The following is a 19,258-nucleotide window of genomic DNA, read 5'->3' on the forward strand; positions in this document are numbered from 1 at the left end:
CACAGCATACACAGACATGCACTGTAGGGTCATTCCGATCATTCCTGTTATGTCGATTTCTAAGTGATTGATCATATTTAAGTGTGCCTTCATGAATTACATTAACAAAAATTATGAAACTAATTTCCATGACTTTTCATGACCTTAAAACCCTAAATTTGACAATTTGGAACAGTGCATCATGCGCATTCAAACTGGCGCATTTTCAATCTGCGCAATCTCGAACAGTCTACTGTCACGCACAAATCCACAGACTAGCAGCCAATACATTTGAATCAGGAAATGAATGACCACTCTTCATTGCAATTCAATGCAGATCCCGCATTCATTCCTATGTCAATTTTCTCGAAATCTAAAAGCACAACCTAGATTTAAGCTAGTGTCTTAAGTAGTTGAACATGTTATTACTCCAACCTCGTGAAAGTGAGAAAAATTACACGTTTTCGCAAAAAACAACTTTATATCTAACGAATGCCTTTGATATTGACGGCCTGCACATGCGCAGTTCGGCGCGACACTACCGTTAGACCTGATGACGTGTTTCTACCCGGTGAGTTTAAACAGCCAACGTCGCCATGACGTCGCCTTCAAAGCGGCGTGATCGAGGTTTTCTATTGGAGAAGCAGCTTCTGCCGATCTTCATACTGTACTTTCTTTGACTTTGTTTTATAGAGACGGAATGCAAATTCCCCCCAAAATTAGAAGTGCCGGTATGGCGCTCCGGCCCAAGTCAACAGTGGTTACATTTACATTTTAGCAGACGCTCTTATCCAGAGCTACTTACAGTTAGTGAGTGCATACAATTTTTTTATTTTATTATTGTTTTCATACTGGCCCCCCCGTGGGAATCGAACCCACAACCCTGGCGTTGCAAACGCCATGCTCTACCAACTGAGCTACACGGGGCCCAAGTTGACCACACAGATCTATGGATAAGCTTTTATCAATGTATATGCTTTTATATGTATGTACATGTCGCCGTGGTAACCATCTTGACGGACAGACAAGTAGGAAGCTCACGGCCCGCCCGCTGTGTACATGTCGCCGTGGTAACCATCTCGACAAGCAGGAAGCTCACTGCCCGCCCGCTGTGTACATGTCGCCGTGGTAACCATCTCGAGAAGCAGGAAGCTCACGGCTCGCCCGCTGTGTACATGTCGCCGTGGTAACGCAGGTGGCTACAACATGTCTGCAAAAGCCAAACAAATTAACAAATCGGCGGATAAAAATGCAAACGACAGAAATGACGTTGCGTCCAAAGTAAGAGGATATGTTTAAAACCCCTATCAATAGTTTATATTATTTGAAATATTTACTACATCATTTGTCTGGTTATTTTGATTATTTGACAAACTGTTATCATAGCTAGAGCTAACCTAGTTTTGGCTAGCTAACCAAAAACTCACTTGTATTCTGAATCCAATGAATCCAGGAAAATTACGCTGAAAAAGCCAACCCTCAATGGAAATGTATTTCCCATGAACAAATCAACACGCTGTTAGATTTGACAGTGGAACAAGTGCAATTGTAAGTAACAAGAATATATAGGCCTAATAGCCAGTTTATTTGGAAGGGTTTCATGTATGCGTACCTTGTTGATTTTTGTTTTTACAACAGACAGTTTGAAGAGATACTTGGTTTGAAGAACTGCCAGACATGTCTAAAGGAGGCGTCCCTGTTGGATTACTTTGTCTGTGGATTCTGGTGGGCCAGGCAGATGAACTACACCTGTCAACAGATCTCATTCATCATGGCTCTACAGCAACTGGTACTAGACAATATCAGGGGTAAGTCATAGGATTTACAGGAGACAGACAGAACAGCCACCCCACAGACCTACAGTTAATAACTCGTAAGTAGCCTGCAGTTATTGTACTTAGGCTACGGTATACACAGACAGTGTTTCCCAAACCTCTCCGGCCTTACTTGGGCTACGGTATACACAGACAGTGTTTCCCAAACCTCTCCCGCCTTACTTGGGCTACGGTATACACAGACAGTGTTTCCCAAACCTCTCCGGCCTTACTTGGGCTACGGTATACACAGACAGTGTTTCCCAAACCTCTCCGGCCTACCCCCAGCCACTGCTCTAATTTGTGACCATCTTGGTTGTATTTGTATTTATTATTGATCCCCATTAGCGGCTGCCGAGGCAGCAGCTACTCTTCCTGGGGTCCAATCACAATTTACATACAATAAAACAAAACATAACACAACACATTATTACACACTACTCTACCAAAACATATTTACAATACAAAATCAATAATACAGGAAAATAACAATATAAAAATGTATGTGTGTAGAGTGCGGGTGTTTGCATGTGTTTGCGAATGCTGTGTGTGTGTGTCTCTTCACAGTCCGCGCTGTTCCATAAAATGTAGTTTTATCTGTTTTTTTTATCTGATTTTACTGCTTGACTGAGTTACATGATGTGGAATAGAGTTCCATGTAGTCATGGCTCTATGTAGTACTGTGCACCTCCCATAGTCTGTTCTGGACTTTGGGGACTGTGAAGAGACCTCTGGTGGCATGTCTTGTGGGGTATGCATGGGTGTCTGAGCTGTGTGCCAGCATTCCAAACAGACAGCTCGGTACATTCAGCTTGTCAACACCTCTTAAAAAAACAAGCAGTGATGAAGTCAATCTCTCTTCCACTTTGAGCCAGGAGAGATTGACATGCATGGTCCTCTGTAGCTCAGCTGGTAGAGCACGGCGCTTGTAACGCTAAGGTAGTGGGTTCGATCCCCGGGACCACCCATACACTAAATAATAATAAAAATAAAAATGTATGCACGCATGACTGTAAGTCGCTTTGGATAGAAGCGTCTGCTAAATGGCATATTATATTATTATTATTAATGTTAGCTCTCTGTGTACATCCAAGGGCCAGCCGTGCTGCCCTGTTCTGCGCCAACTGCAATTTTCCCAAGTCCCTCCTTGTGGCACCTGACCACACTACTGAACAGTAGTCCAGGTGCGACAAAACTAGGGCCTGTAGGACCTGCCTTGTTCATAGTGTTGTTAAGAAGGCAGAGCAGCGCTTAATTATGCCCTAAGTAAAATGCTGTTGGGGTCCCACCCCATCTTGCGAGAACATTCTTTAGCGGCCCCCCTCTTGACAGCGGAGAGAAAAATATAGACGTTTTATAATTAATTTCCTCCAATGCTACACAATTTGCTATGGGGTGTAGAGAAAATGTTGCGGTTTTAAAGCAATTTTGCTGAAATTCTACACATTTTGCCATGCAGCGTCAAGAAAATATTGCAGTTTTAAAGCAAGTTTGCTGCAAATCTACACATTTTGCCATGGGGCAGAGTCACAGAGAGAAGAATGAGCAATTTTATAACTAAGTTAATAAAATTCTGCTCATTTTGCCCTTTTTTAGGGGCTGTGTGTTCACATAATCATTAAGACCTTCATTAGGGGCTGTATGTTCACATAATCATTAAGACCTTCATTAGGGGCTGTGTTCACATAATCATTAAGACCTTCATTAGGGGCTGTATGTTCACATAATCATTAAGACCTTCATTAGGGGCTGTGTTCACATAATCATTAAGATCTTCATTAGGGGCTGTGTGTTCACATAATCATTAGGACCTTCATTAGGGGCTGTGTTCACATAATTATTAAGACCTTTAGCATTAGCTAGCCTAGCATGCTGACGAAAAGGCATTTTCATTCAAAACTAGCAGTATTTCAATCTTCTCGATTTGTCAGTTGGGATAAAATGATAATTAGGAATACAGCGCCATCACCCACCCCTGGATTAAGGTCCGTTTTCCGAGCCAGATCTCTTGCTCCTCGCTGTCCTGATCTTGGCATAGCACTATTCCGGCTAGAGAGAGAAGGAATGAACGTCTAGTCAGATTCTTATGGCTAACATCAATGTGGACTGGCTGTGGCTAATATCTGTATTTTATATCTGTCCACAATGTCCCAGAGAAGCAGATGCCATTTGGTGATAACCTGAATGAGTTTGCCAAGTTGATATCAGGAACGCACTCAGTCTCCTTCTCCAGAGGTTGATCCACTGTTTGATGCAGAGCAGGCCATGTCCATCACTGACTACCTCAAGTGCAGGTAGCAAGTCTCTTCTCTATCTGCCTTTTTTAGTAGGGTCTACATTATTAATATCACGTTAACAGTGTCCTTCCTTAACCTGGTGATAATCCATTCAGAGCAGTGAACCTCATAGTGGATGTTGAAGTTCTGATCTGTTGGTTCACCTGTTTACTGCAGTCTCTTTCAGAACTACCACCTCTATGAGTTTCTCTTCCACCAACCCAGAGAGGAGCTACTCCTTGGGGAGAAGGTGAGGCTGTGTACGCGTGTGTCAGCGCGTCCCGTATGTATGTTGAGGTTTCCTTAAGGAAGCTAGTGAGTAACTTGGAAGGGCAGTGACCATAAAGAGAGAGTCCTTTCCTGTCATTGTCCCTAAGGATCCATTTATCTGTCATCTCTGACTAACTAACTCACCACCAGGAGACCATTTATCTGTCATCTCTGACTAACTAACTCACCACCAGGAGACCATTTATATGTCATCGCTGACTAACTAACTCACCATCAGGAGACCATTTATCTGTCATCTCTGACTAACTCACCATCAGGGAGACCATTTATATGTCATCGCTGACTAACTAACTCACCATCAGGGAGACCATTTTATCTGTCATCTCTGACTAACTCACCATCAGGAGACCATTTATTTGTCATCGCTGACTAACTAACTCACCATCAGGAGACCATTTATCTGTCATCTCTGACTAACTCACCATCAGGAGACCATTTATATGTCATCGCTGACTAACTAACTCACCATCAGGAGACCATTTATCTGTCATCTCTGACTAACTCACCATCAGGAGACCATTTATATGTCATCGCTGACTAACTAACTCACCATCAGGAGACCATTTATCTGTCATCTCTAACTAACTCACCATCAGGAGACCATTTATCTGTCATCTCTAACTAACTCACCATCAGGAGACCATTTATCTGTCATCTCTGACTAATTCACCATCAGGAGACCATTTATCTGTCATCTCTGACTAATTCACCATCAGCAGACCATTTATCTGTCATCTCTGACTAATTCACCATCAGGAGACCATTGATCTGTCATCGCTGACTAACTAACTCACCATCAGGAGACCATTTATCTGTCATCTCTGACTAACTCACCATCAGGACAAGTCAAACTAGTGAAATCCCTTTCCTGTGAATGAACCAGCCCTATACTGCATGTAGTGAAATCCCTTTCCTGTGAATGAACCAGCCCTATACTGCATGTAGTGTGCTGAAACAAATGGCAATCCCCACAATGCACTCTGTTCCTCTCACATTATCACAGCATTCATGTTGCCTATAATAACATTAGATCTCATGACATTGATTTGTTCAACCAGAGACCTTTTATAGGAGCTGCAACGTTCCAGGAAGTGACATAATAAACTGTGCAGGCTCATTATTTCCAGACAGAGAGCTGTAGTATGGTGACTCATCCCTGACAGGTTGGAACTACTATGGATGACTCTGTTTGATTTCCCATTGATATCTTTACAACGTCTGCTACCATTTGATATGATCCTTCTCTTAATATATTCACAAATGTGGAAGGGAAGGCAAACATCTGACATATTCTACTGTAAAGTCATGGGTGAGAATACAACCTCTATGTTTCCTGACTAACTGTATTCCAGAGGACCATTGAGGTGATCAGCTCAGCAGACTTTGTAGCTCCGCTGGAAGAAGGCATGACTACTGAAGTCTTCCTCCATTACATGGCTCCTTCTCCTGTTGAACAGCATGAAGAGGTACTGTACTGTAGGGCTACTGATGACTACCTCCATTACTGTAATATTCTACCTGTCTGATACTGACCCAGGGACAGAGGACCAGCCAGGAGGAGGATGGTGTCCTACTGACCCAGGGACAGAGGACCAGCCTGTCTGATAGATGGTGTTCTACTGACCCAGGGACAGAGGACCAGCCTGTCTGATAGATGGTGTCCTACTGACCCAGGGACAGAGGACCAGCCTGTCTGATAGGTGGTGTTCTACTGACCCAGGGACAGAGGAGCATCCAGGAGGAGGATGGTGTCCTACTGACCCAGGGACAGAGGACCAGCCTGTCTGATAGATGGTGTTCTACTGACCCAGGGACAGAGGACCAGCCTGTCTGATAGGTGGTGTTCTACTGACCCAGGGACAGAGGACCAGCCTGTCTGATAGATGGTGTTCTACTGACCCAGGGACAGAGGACCAGCCTGTCTGATAGGTGGTGTTCTACTGACCCAGGGACAGAGGACCAGCCTGTCTGATAGATGGTGTTCTACTGACCCAGGGACAGAGGACCAGCCTGTCTGATAGGTGGTGTTCTACTGACCCAGGGACAGAGGAGCATCCAGGAGGAGGATGGTGTCCTACTGACCCAGGGACAGAGGACCAGCCTGTCTGATAGATGGTGTTCTACTGACCCAGGGACAGAGGACCAGCCTGTCTGATAGGTGGTGTTCTACTGACCCAGGGACAGAGGACCAGCCTGTCTGATAGATGGTGTTCTACTGACCCAGGGACAGAGGACCAGCCTGTCTGATAGGTGGTGTTCTACTGACCCAGGGACAGAGGACCAGCCTGTCTGATAGATGGTGTTCTACTGACCCAGGGACAGAGGACCAGCCTGTCTGATAGATGGTGTTCTACTGACCCAGGGACAGAGGACCAGCCTGTCTGATAGGTGGTGTTCTACTGACCCAGGGACAGAGGACCAGCCAGGAGGAGGATGGTGTCCTACTGACCCAGGGACAGAGGACCAGCCTGTCTGATAGGTGGTGTTCTACTGACCCAGGGACAGAGGACCAGCCAGGAGGAGGATGGTGTCCTACTGACCCAGGGACAGAGGACCAGCCTGTCTGATAGATGGTGTTCTACTGACCCAGGGACAGAGGACCAGCCTGTCTGATAGGTGGTGTTCTACTGACCCAGGGACAGAGGACCAGCCTGTCTGATAGGTGGTGTTCTACTGACCCAGGGACAGAGGACCAGCCAGGAGGAGGATGGTGTCCTACTGACCCAGGGACAGAGGACCAGCCTGTCTGATAGGTGGTGTCCTACTGACCCAGGGACAGAGGACCAGCCAGGAGGAGGATGGTGTCCTACTGACCCAGGGACAGAGGACCAGCCTGTCTGATAGATGGTGTTCTACTGACCCAGGGACAGAGGACCAGCCTGTCTGATAGATGGTGTTCTACTGACCCAGGGACAGAGGACCAGCCTGTCTGATAGGTGGTGTTCTACTGACCCAGGGACAGAGGACCAGCCTGTCTGATAGGTGGTGTTCTACTGACCCAGGGACAGAGGAGCAGCCAGGAGGAGGATGGTGTTCTACTGACCCAGGGACAGAGGACCAGCCAGGAGGAGGATGGTGTCCTACTGACCCAGGGACAGAGGACCAGCCAGGAGGAGGATGGTGTCCTACTGACCCAGGGACAGAGGACCAGCCAGGAGGAGGATGGTGTCCTACTGACCCAGGGACAGAGGACCAGCCAGGAGGAGGATGGAGAGGTAGCAGTTAAAACAGATCTGCAGGAGAAGGAGAAGAAGGCTACAGGGTTTGAAGGATATAACATTCAGGATGTCAAAGACGTGCTGGGAGACCTGACCACAGAGATGCTGGGAAATCTACAGGTAGGATTTCATGATGAATCTGAATCCTTTAAAGCTGTTGTATAGTTTTTATTGAAATAAACAATCTTCATGTATTTTCTACTGCTGTTTCATACAGTTGAATTTGATCATTGTTGCAAACAAAACACCCCTGTCCATTTGGAGGTCAATTCTCAGCTGAACTCCAATAACCAGTCCAAATATAACCATGCTGACTTCAGCAGAACAACAACGTGTGGATTGTTGTTGGAGGTTTTCATGTCTTCCACACCAGTTGAATATGTTTGATGTGAAACAGGAAACACTGGTTTGTATTATACTACTAGCTATCATGTTATAGAACCGTACTGGTGGTTTTCATTATGATAGGTCTTAATAGGACAACAGAGACATGTAGGGTGTGTCCCTAATGGCTCCTATTCCCTATGTAGTGCACTACGTTTGACCAGAGTCCTGTGGGCCTTGGTTGAAAGTAGTGCCCTAAATAGGGAATAGGATGCCAGACGTAATAACACTAGAGAGGCCTGTGTGATAAAGAGCTGAACAGCTGCACTGACTGACTGACTGACTGACTGACTGACTGACTGACCGACTGACTGGCTGACTGACTGACTGACTGACTGACTGACTGACTGAGTGACTGACAGGCTGACTGACATGCTGATTGACTGACTGACTGACAGGCTGACTGACTGACTGACAGGCTGACTGACTGACTGACAGGCTGACTGACTGACTGACTGACAGGCTGACTGACTGACTGACATGCTGACTGACTGACTGACTGACTGACTGACTGACTGACTGACTGACTGACTGACAGACTGACAGACTGACTGACTGACAGACTGACAGACTGACTGACTGACTGACTGACTGACTGACTGACTGACTGGCTGACTGACTGACTGACAGACTGACAGGCTGACTGACTGACTGACTGAGTGACTGACAGGCTGACTGACTGACTGACAGACTGACAGGCTGACTGACTGACTGACTGAGTGACTGACTGGCTGACTGACTGACTGACAGACTGACAGGCTGACTGACTGACTGACTGACTGACTGACTGACTGACTGACTGACTGACAGACTGGCAGACTGACAGACTGACGAGACTGACAGACTGACAGACCGACAGACTGACAGACTGACAGACTGACTGACTGACTGACTGACTGACTGACTGACTGACTGACTGACTGACTGGCTGACTGACTGACTGACTGGACTGACAGACTGACAGGCTGACTGACTCGACTGACTGAGTGACTGGCACAGGCTGACTGACATGCTGAGTGACTGACTGACTGACAGGCTGACTGACTGACTGACAGGCTGACTGACTGACTGACTGACAGGTTCACTGACAGGCTGACTGACAGGCTGACTGACAGGCTGACTGACAGGCTGACTGACAGGCTGACTGACAGGCTGACTGACTGACTGACTGACTGACAGGCTGACTGACTGACTGACTGACTGACAGGCTGACTGACATGCTGGCTGACTGACTTACAGGCTGACTGACTGACTGACAGACTGACATGCTGACTGACATTCTGACTGACTGACAGGCTGACTGACTGACTGGTGTCCATGTTATTGAGTGGCTCTGCTGTAATGTGATACCTCATCACCAACAGTGTGTAGCATCCTGATTCTGAATGATCCACCACCACACAACTACAGCTATTTCTAACCATTCTCTCTTATTTTCTGTCTGCTCAAGATCAATTACATATTTCACTCTGCTGCATTTGTACTTATATCAAAAGATGCCATTGAGCAGATGATGTAATGGAATCCGTCAGTTCCAGTCAGAACAATGAGAGAGAGATCCAGTGAACGCCAGTTCCAGTCAGAACAATGAGAGAGAGATCCAGTGAACGCCAGTTCCAGTCAGAACAATGAGAGCGAGATCCAGTGAACGCCAGTTCCAGTCAGAACAATGAGAGAGAGATCCAGTGAACGCCAGTTCCAGTCAGAACAATGAGAGAGAGATCCAGTGAACGCCAGTTCCAGTCAGAACAATGAGAGAGAGATCCAGTGAACGCCAGTTCCAGTCAGAACAATGAGAGAGAGATCCAGTGAACGCCAGTTCCAGTCAGAACAATGAGAGAGAGATCCAGTGAACGCCAGTTCCAGTCAGAACAATGAGAGAGAGATCCAGTGAACGCTGCACACTTCCAGCAGGTTCTCTAACTCAGGCTCCAGATTGTAGTGACGGCTTTAACCTTCATGTGGATCGTCTCTGCCAGGCCAAATTGCTGCCCTCTTGTTAAACGATATTTAATAACATTCATTTTTTCCTCTGAAGGGGATATGTTCCCAGGAGTTTCAACAGGCATGTGGGTCTCATCATACCCTATATGGTAGACATGTTGAAATGGTCAAATGTAGGACAAGCTGTGGGTGAATTCCATAAGTAGATTGGAACTGTTCCATTCTCCAGGACACAGTCCAGCATGCAGCCGGGGAAATACATGCAATCATCTTTTGGATGAATAGGGCACCATTTTGTAAATGTTGAAGCACTCCTATTCACCATGTGGTAAATAATGAGCAGTTATCCAAACTATTATCAATGGCTTTCCTCTTGTGTTGTTACAGGCTGAATTCACAGAGAAGCTGAGAGTCCAAGAGGAGAGCTTCAGGACCAGACTAGAACGACTGAAACATTCTGCCTCCAAATAGCAACAATACACAAAATAGTCTAGCTATCTACTATGAACACAATACACAACATAGTCTATAATATATCTACTATGAACACAATACACAACATAGTCTATAATATATCTACTATGAACACAATACACAACATAGTCTATAATATATCCAGTATGAACACAATACACAACATAGTCTATAATATATCCAGTATGAACACAATACACAACAGACTGTCACGCCCTGACTCAGGGGACGCTTATATGTTGAGTCAGGGTGTGTATATTCCTTGTTGTGTTTTGTCTATGTTGTATTATCTAGCATGTATAGATCTATGTTGGCCGGTGTGGTTTCCAATCAGAGGCAGCTGTAGCTCGTTGTCTCTGATTGGGGACCATACTTAGGCAGCCTATTGGCACTGTCTAGTTGTGGGATCTTGTTCCGTGTAAGGTTAGTTGTGTGTCTACCTTGGACTTCACGGTTCGTTACCTTTGTTGTTTTGTCGTGTGTTTATTAAGTTCAATAAACATGTACGCATATCACGCTGCGCCTTGGTCTGACCCGTCATTAAACGAACGTGACACATAGTCTATAATATATCTACTATGAACACAATACACAACATAGTCTATAATATATCCACTATGAACACAATACACAACATAGTCTATAATATATCCACTATGAACACAATACACAACATAGTCTATAATATATCCACTATGAACACAATACACAACATAGTCTATAATATATCCACTATGAACACAATACACAACATAGTCTATAATATATCCACTATGAACACAATACACAACATAGTCTATAATATATCCACTATGAACACAATACACAACATAGTCTATAATATATCCACTATGAACACAATACACAACATAGTCTATAATATATCCACTATGAACACAATACACAACATAGTCTATAATATATCCACTATGAACACAATACAACATTGTCTATAATATATCTACTATGAACACAATACACAACATAGTCTATAATATATCCACTATGAACACAATACACAACATAGTCTATAATATATCCACTATGAACACAATACACAACATAGTCTATAATATATCCACTATGAACACAATACACAACATTGTCTATAATATATCTACTATGAACACAATACACAACATAGTCTATAATATATCCACTATGAACACAATACACAACATTGTTTATAATATATCTACTATGAACACAATACACAACATAGTCTATAATATATCTACTATGAACACAATACACAACATAGTCTATAATATATCTACTATGAACACAATACACAACATAGTCTATAATATATCCACTATGAACACAATACACAACATAGTCTATAATATATCCACTATGAACACAATACACAACATTGTCTATAATATATCTACTATGAACACAATACACAACATAGTCTATAATATATCCACTATGAACACAATACACAACATAGTCTATAATATATCCACTATGAACACAATACACAACATAGTCTATAATATATCCACTATGAACACAATACACAACATTGTCTATAATATATCTACTATGAACACAATACACAACATAGTCTATAATATATCCACTATGAACACAATACACAACATTGTCTATAATATATCTACTATGAACACAATACACAACATAGTCTATAATATATCTACTATGAACACAATACACAACATAGTCTATAATATATCTACTATGAACACAATACACAACATAGTCTATAATATATCTACTATGAACACAATACACAACATAGTCTATAATATATCTACTATGAACACAATACACAACATAGTCTATAATATATCCACAATGAACAGAAGCTCAGTTTGGAGCTCTCTGATCTTCTCTGTTTATTTGTCAGCATTATTCTGATGAATGTTCCTCCCCGGGGGTTTACTAAATATACAGGATATCTGTCACGGATTCTGCCGAGGCTGCTCCTCCTCCTTGTTCGGGCAGGCTTCCGCGTTCGTCGTCCCGGAGTACTAGCTGCCACCGTTGAATGTTTCTATGTTTGATTGCTTTTGTCTGTCTATTGCACCTGTGTCCGTTTTGTGTCTGATTATGTGTTTCTATAAGTTGCCTGTTTTGTATTGGTTAGGTTGTGTGTTGTTTTTCGCATGTCTGTTAGTGCTGCGTGTTTGCTCTGTTTGTTGTTTTGGAGTTTACGCACAGTTTGCGTAATCGCTCGCCTCTGTGTGTTTTTGAGGCCGTTTATTGTATTTTTGCCTAGTGGTTAACTAGTAAACTTTGTTGGACTAAGCTTGGTGTCCTGCGCTGACTTCCACACCACACTTACATCAGCCCTTGACAGAACAACACACCATTATGGAATCAGCAGGAGCAGGCGGCACCCAAGTCGCTGGAGGATCGGATCAGCGACCAAGACACCATGATCCGGCAGCTTGGGGCCGCCATGAACGAGGTGTCCAACACTCTACGCTGGTTGGTTACGGGAGAGGTGCCCACGCCTTCGCACACCTTACCATCACCATCGGCCAGTCCTCCTCTCCCAGAACCGGAACCCAGTGGCATTCGGTCTCGGCTCCCGAGGGCATATGATGGTTCTGCAGCCGGGTGTCAGGGGTTCCTCCTGCAGGTGGAACTATACCTGGCCACCATACACCCGGTGCCCTCGGGATACGAGCGTCTCCGCCTCATCTCCTGTCTATCCGGCAAGGCGTTGGAGTGGGCCAACGCCGAATGGAGGGGGAATAGACGCCGCTACCATCACCTACGCAGAGTTCTCCCGCCGCTTCAGGGCTGTGTTCGATCATCCACCTGAGGGAAGGCGGCGCGGGAGCGTCTGTTCCACCTCCGACAGGGGAAGAGGAGTGCACAGGAGTTCGCCTGGAGTTCCGGACTCTAGCGGCGGATGCGGGGTGGAATGAGAGGGCCCTCATCGACCATTACCGGTGTAGCCTACGAGAGGACGTTGCCGTGAGCTGGCCTGCAGGGACACCAACCTATCCTTCGACCAGTTGGTGGACATTTCCATCCGTCTCGACACCCTGCTGGCTACCCGCGGACGTCCCCGAGTGGGGGTCGTCCATTCCACCCTCCAGCACCTCCGAGCCGATTCCCATGGAGCTCGGGGTGCTGGCGCAGAGAGAGGAGGAGAGAGAACCCGAGGGGGCCGCCCTGCACCAACTGTGGCCGTGGAGGGACACACTGCGGCTAGGTGCTGGGGGAGGGTCTCCTGGGAGAGGGGACAACAGGTCACGCACCGGGAGTCATTTCAGGTGAGTAGGCGCCCACTTACCCAGAGCTCTCTGTTGGTCACATGAGTATACCTGTGAGATTTCCACAGGTGGCACCTCATTCCCAGCATAAGGCGCTAGTAGATTCAGGCGCAGCTGGGAATTTTGTTGATCGTGAATTTTGTTATAGGCTAGGAATTCCCCTTCGGCCGGTAGAAGCCCCTTTTCCTGTTCATGCCCTAGCCGGCCACTGGGGTCAGGGTTGATCAGAGAATTCACAGCACCACTTAAGATGACGACGCAGGGGGGTCATGAGGAGATCATTCAGTTTTATCTGATCGACTCTCCTGCGTATCCCGTGGTGCTGGGGCTTCCCTGGTTAAGCGCCCATGATCCTACTTGCGTGGCAACAGAGGGCTCTTATGGGAGTGGTCTGCCCAGTGTGTAGGGAAATGTCTAGGTGTTTCCTTAGGGGCGACCTCGGTGGAGAGTCCGAACCAATGCCCGCGAATCGCATTCCCCCCTGAATATGAGGATTTAGCACTTGTGTTCAGCAAAACTAGGGCAACACGGCTACCACCTCATAGACAGGGGGATTGTGCGATAGATCTCCAAACAGGAGGCGGCACTTCCGCGGCCGTGTGTATCCCCTGTCTCAAGAAGAGACAGCGGCTATGGAGACTTACATAGCCGAAGTCCTTGGTACAGGGATACATCCGGTCCTCCACTTCCCCGGTTTCTCGAGTTTCTTCTTTGTGAAGAAGAAGGACGGGGGTTTGCGCCCGTGTATTGATTACCGTGAGTCTCAATCAGATCACGGTTAAGTACAGTTACCCTCTTCCTCTGATTGCGACTATGACGGAGTCATTACGCTGGGAGCGGTTCTTCACAAAGTTGGATCTCAGGAGCGCGTACAATCTGGTGCGCATTAGGGAGGGGGATGAATGGAAAACAGCATTTAGCACCACCTCGGGTCATTACGAGTATCTCGCCATGCCATACGGGTTAATGAATGCTCCTTCAGTCTTCCAATCCTTTGTTGAGAGATTTTCCGGGACATGCATGGGCAGGGTGTGGTAGTATACATTGACGACATCCTAGTGTACTCTTCTACCCGAGCCGAGCATGTAGCCCTGGTGCGCCAAGTATTGATGGGAGGCTGTTGGAGCATGACTTGTATGTTAAGGCAGAGAAATGCCTGTTTTTCCAGGAGTCCATCTCCTTTTTGGGTTATCGATTGTCCGCGTCTGGTGTGAAGATAGAGGTTGACCGTAGTGTCGGCCGTCGCGTAATTGGCAACTCCAACCACTGTAAAAGAGGTGCAGCAGTTTTTGGTTTTGCTAATTACTACCGGAGGTTTATCCAGGGCTTTGGACAGGTGGCAGCTCCCATTACGTCCCTGCTAAAGGGGGTGCGTTTTGCAGTGGTCAGCTGAAGCGGACAGGGCATTTGTTAGACTGAAGAACCTGTTCACTTCGGCCCGGTGCTGGCGCATCCGGACCCCGCTTTACCATTTCAAGTTGAGGTAGGCGCGTCCCGAGGCCGTATTGGGGCAATCCTGCTCGCAACGGTCCGGCACGCCACCCAAGCTCCGCCCCTGTGCGTTCTACTCTAAGAAGCTCACGCTCGGCGGAGCGTAATTATGACGAGGGGGACAGGGAGCTGTTGGCTGTAGTCCAGGCCCTAAAGGTGTGGAGGCATTGGCTTGAGGGGGCTCAACACCCTTTCCTCATTCTGACTGACCACCGTAACCTGGAGTACATCCGGGCAGCTAGGAGATTGAACCCTCGACAGGCTAGGTGGAACATGTTCCTGACCCGGTTTGTTTTTAAGATCACATACATCCCAGGGTCCCAGAACGGTAAGGCAGACGCCCTGTCCCGGCGGTATGACACAGAGAGAGAGGTCCATTGAGCCTACTCCCCATACTGCCAGAGTCTTGTCTGGTGGCTCCGGTGGTGTGGGAGGTCGATGCGGAGATCGAGCGGGCACTGCGCATCGACCCTACTCCCCCGAGTGTCCTGTGGGCGGACCCGTACGTTCCGCTCGAGGTTCGTGACCGCCTTATTTATTGGGCTCATACATCACCCTCCTCTGGACATCCAGGTATTGGCCGGACAGTGCACTGCCTTAGCGTGAAATACTGGTGGCCAACGTTAGCTAGGGATGTGAGGGTTTATGTCTCCTCCTGCTCGGTGTGCGCCCAGTGTAAGGCGCCTAGACATTTGCCCAGGGGAAAGTTACATCCCCTGCCCGTTCCACAACGACCATGGTCCCACCTCTCGGTGGATTTTGTGACCGACCTTCCCTCCCAGGGGAATACCACCATTTTGGTCGCTAGGATCGGTTTTCCAAGGCCTGTCGTCTCCTCCCAATGCCGGGTCTCCCTACTGCCCTACAGACCGCTGAGGCCCTATTTACCCACGTGTTCCGGCACTATGGGGTCCCCGAGGATATTGTGTCTGACCGAGGTCCCCAGTTCACCTCCAGAGTCTGGGGAGCGTTCATGGAACGCTTGGGGGTCTCGGTGAGCCTTACCTCGGGGTACCACCCAGAGAGCAATGGGCAGGTAGAACGAGTCAACCAGGATGTGGGTAGGTTTCTGAGGTCCTATTGCCAGGGCCGGCCGGAGGAGTGGTCTAGGTATATCCCCTGGGCCGAGATGGCCCAGAACTCTCTCCGCCACTCCTCCACCAATTTAACACCTTTCCAGTGTGTTTAGGGTATCAGCCGTGTCCTGGCACCATGGCACGAGAGCCAGATCGAGGCCCCTGCGGTGGATGAGTGGATTCGCGCCAGGAGGAGACGGGGACGCTGCACATGTCCATCTGCAGCGGGCCATCCGTCGACAGAAGGCGAGCGCCGATCACCACCGCAGTGAGGGACCGGTAACGCACCGGGAGATCGAGTCTGGCTCTCGACTCGAAACCTGCCCCTCCGCCTGCCCTGCCGGAAGCTGGGTCGGCGGTTTCAGGGGCCCTTTAAAGTCCTGAGAAGATTGAACGAGGTGTGTTACAGGTTACAACTGCCTATTGATTACAAGAATATTAACCCCTCGTTCCATGTGTCTCTTCTCAGGCCGGTGGTAGCTGGCCCACTCCAAGAAGATGAGATAGAGAGACCCCTCACCCCCACTGGACATCGAGGGGGCCCCGGGCGTACAGGGTCTGGACCATCTTGGACTCGAGGCGCCGGATGAGTGGTCTCCAGTATCTCGTGGAGTGGGAGGGGTACGGTCCGGAGGAACGGTGCTGGGTGCCTAGGAGGGACATCCTCGATCCATCCCTCCTGACTGAGTTCCACCGTGGGCATCCCACGCGCCCGGGTCGCGTCCTCCTGGCCGTCCCGAGGCCGGGGTCGGCGCACGGCTGGAGCCGCGGCGTCAAGGGGGGTACTGTCACGGATCCTGCCGAGGCTGCTCCTCCTCCTTGTTCGGGCAGGCTTCGGCGTTCGTCGTCCCCGGAGTACTAGCTACCGTTGAATGTTTCTATGTTTGATTGCTTTTGTCTGTCTATTGCACCTGTGTCCGTTTGTGTCTGATTATGTGTTCTATAAGTTGCCTGTTTTGTATTGGTTAGGTTGTGTGTTGTTTTTCGCATGTCTGTTAGTGCTGCGTGTTTGCTCTGTTTGTTGTTTTGGAGTTTACGCACAGTTTGCGTAATCGCTCGCCTCTGTGTGTTTTTGAGGCCGTCTATTGTATTTTTGCCTAGTGGTTAACTAGTAAACTTTGTTGGACTAAGCTTCGGTGTCCTGCGCCTGACTTCCACACTACACTTACATCAGCCCTTGACAGAACAACCAGTCCTCATTATCTGGTGCTTATTCCACACAGACTGTGCCAAACAGAATGGTTTTTTATTGGATAAAAGGACAGTGGATTGTAGTCAGGGTGGGAAATTAACTCATTTTACCAGCCACAGTTGTATCAGAAAATAAATAAATCATGAAGATAAATCCCAGAAAACACTGTTACCCCACCCTGCTATCAGCACTGTAGCATTGAGATTCTCTCTTAAAGGGCTGACACACACTCACACTCAAATACGTATTTTTTTTAAATATATGTTTTTTTACGTGTGGGCTTTGATTAAAAAAAAAAAAAAAAACACTAATTTGCTCTGTGTGACCACCGGCCAATGTGGCGGGTAAGAATAGACATTCCAATGGCCAAATCTACCACCATCTGGCTGGTGGCTGGTGTTACATTCCAACCCTGATTTGTAGTTGTTTACTGTAGCTTTATTGATTTAAATAAAGTAATTAAATCCAAACCACTCTTAAACAGTCAATGAGCAGGTCAAGTATGTAATTAGGAAGGTTATATAATGTTTACTGGAAGCATTAGCTGACTGGAAGAGCTTCAGCACTGTGGCATCCCGTCAGCTGTATCACCGCCTGGTACGCAACTGCACCGCCCGCAACCGCAAGGCTCTCCAGAGGGTGGTGCAGTCTGCCTAACGCATCACCGGGCAAACTGCTTGCCCGCCAGGATACCTACAGCACCCAATTTCACAGGAAGGCCAAAAAGATCATCAAGGACATCAACCACCCGAGCAGCGGCCTGTTCACCCCGCTATCATCCAGAAGGCGATGTCAGTACAGGTGCATCAAAGCTGGGACCGAGAGAATGAAAAACAGCTTCTATCTCAAGGCCATCAGACTGTTAAATAGCCATCACTAGCACATTAGAGGCTGCTGCTGCCTATTGAAATCACTGGCCACTTTAATAATGGAACACTGGTCACTTTAATAATGTTTACATACTGCTTTACTCATCTCATATGTATATACTGTATTCTATTCTACTGTATTTTAGTCAATACCACTCCGACATTGTTCGTCCTAATTATATATTTCTTAATTCCATTATTTTAATAATAATAATAATAATAATAGTAATTTTACTTTTAGATGTGTGTATTGTTAGATACTACTGCACTGTTGGAGCTAGGAACACAAGCATTTTGCTACACCCGCAAATATGTGTATGTGACCAATAACATTTGATTTGATTTTGATTTGACCCCTCTGCAACTCACAGCCTAAGTAGCTGAGTTGCCGTATACAGACATCTATTATTTAAGCTGAATAGTTCCTTGGCGCTGCATTTGGAGTAGTCCACTTAATCAACCTCAAACAACTATCACTACTATCACTACTCCCTGCTGTAGATCACAAAGAATACTGAGAAAATGGTTTTCTTAACTTATTTATCTATCTGGTGTTATTTCTGCCTTCTGTAGTGTTGTGTCCCAGCAGATTGGGATCCTCTGTCTGTCTGGATCATCTGTCTGTCTGTCACGGAGGCTGCTCCTCTCAGGGTCTCTGGCTCCTCTGTGTGTCACTCAGTCCATTGAAAAACGTGAGGCCTCTTACACTTCAATGTTGTGATTTGCGAAAGGCCTGGCGAAATGCATAGCACATAGAATAAAAAAGGTTTTACCAGAGGCGTTTGCTAAAGTACAACAATAATGTACATACAGTGCATTCGGAAAGTATTCTGTCCCCTTGACATTTTCCACATTTTGTTACGTTACAGCCTTGTTCAAAAATGTATTACATTTTCCTCATCAATCAACACACAATACCCCATAACGACTAAGCAAAAACAGGTTTGTAGAAATGTTTGCAAATGTATAAAAATGCAAAACTGAAATATGACA

At 46.7% G+C, this 19,258-nt stretch overlaps 1 protein-coding gene across 1 annotated transcript; it reads left to right on the forward strand.

Moving 5' to 3' along the window:
• Nucleotides 1-894: 894 nt before the first annotated feature.
• On the forward strand, nt 895-10,456 carry LOC121578513 (ciliary-associated calcium-binding coiled-coil protein 1). Its single transcript, XM_045215164.1, is given in 9 exon segments — nt 895-1,260; nt 1,433-1,527; nt 1,618-1,787; nt 3,948-4,009; nt 4,011-4,087; nt 4,247-4,319; nt 5,713-5,826; nt 7,363-7,698; nt 10,294-10,456. Coding segments are annotated over 9 exon segments (1,086 nt in total). The 5' UTR covers nt 895-1,185; the 3' UTR covers nt 10,378-10,456.
• The last annotated feature ends 8,802 nt before the right edge of the window (nt 10,457-19,258 follow it).

This window comes from Coregonus clupeaformis, unplaced genomic scaffold (genome assembly GCF_020615455.1).
Source record: "Coregonus clupeaformis isolate EN_2021a unplaced genomic scaffold, ASM2061545v1 scaf0379, whole genome shotgun sequence".
In the NCBI taxonomy this organism is placed as follows: Eukaryota; Metazoa; Chordata; class Actinopteri; order Salmoniformes; family Salmonidae; genus Coregonus; species Coregonus clupeaformis.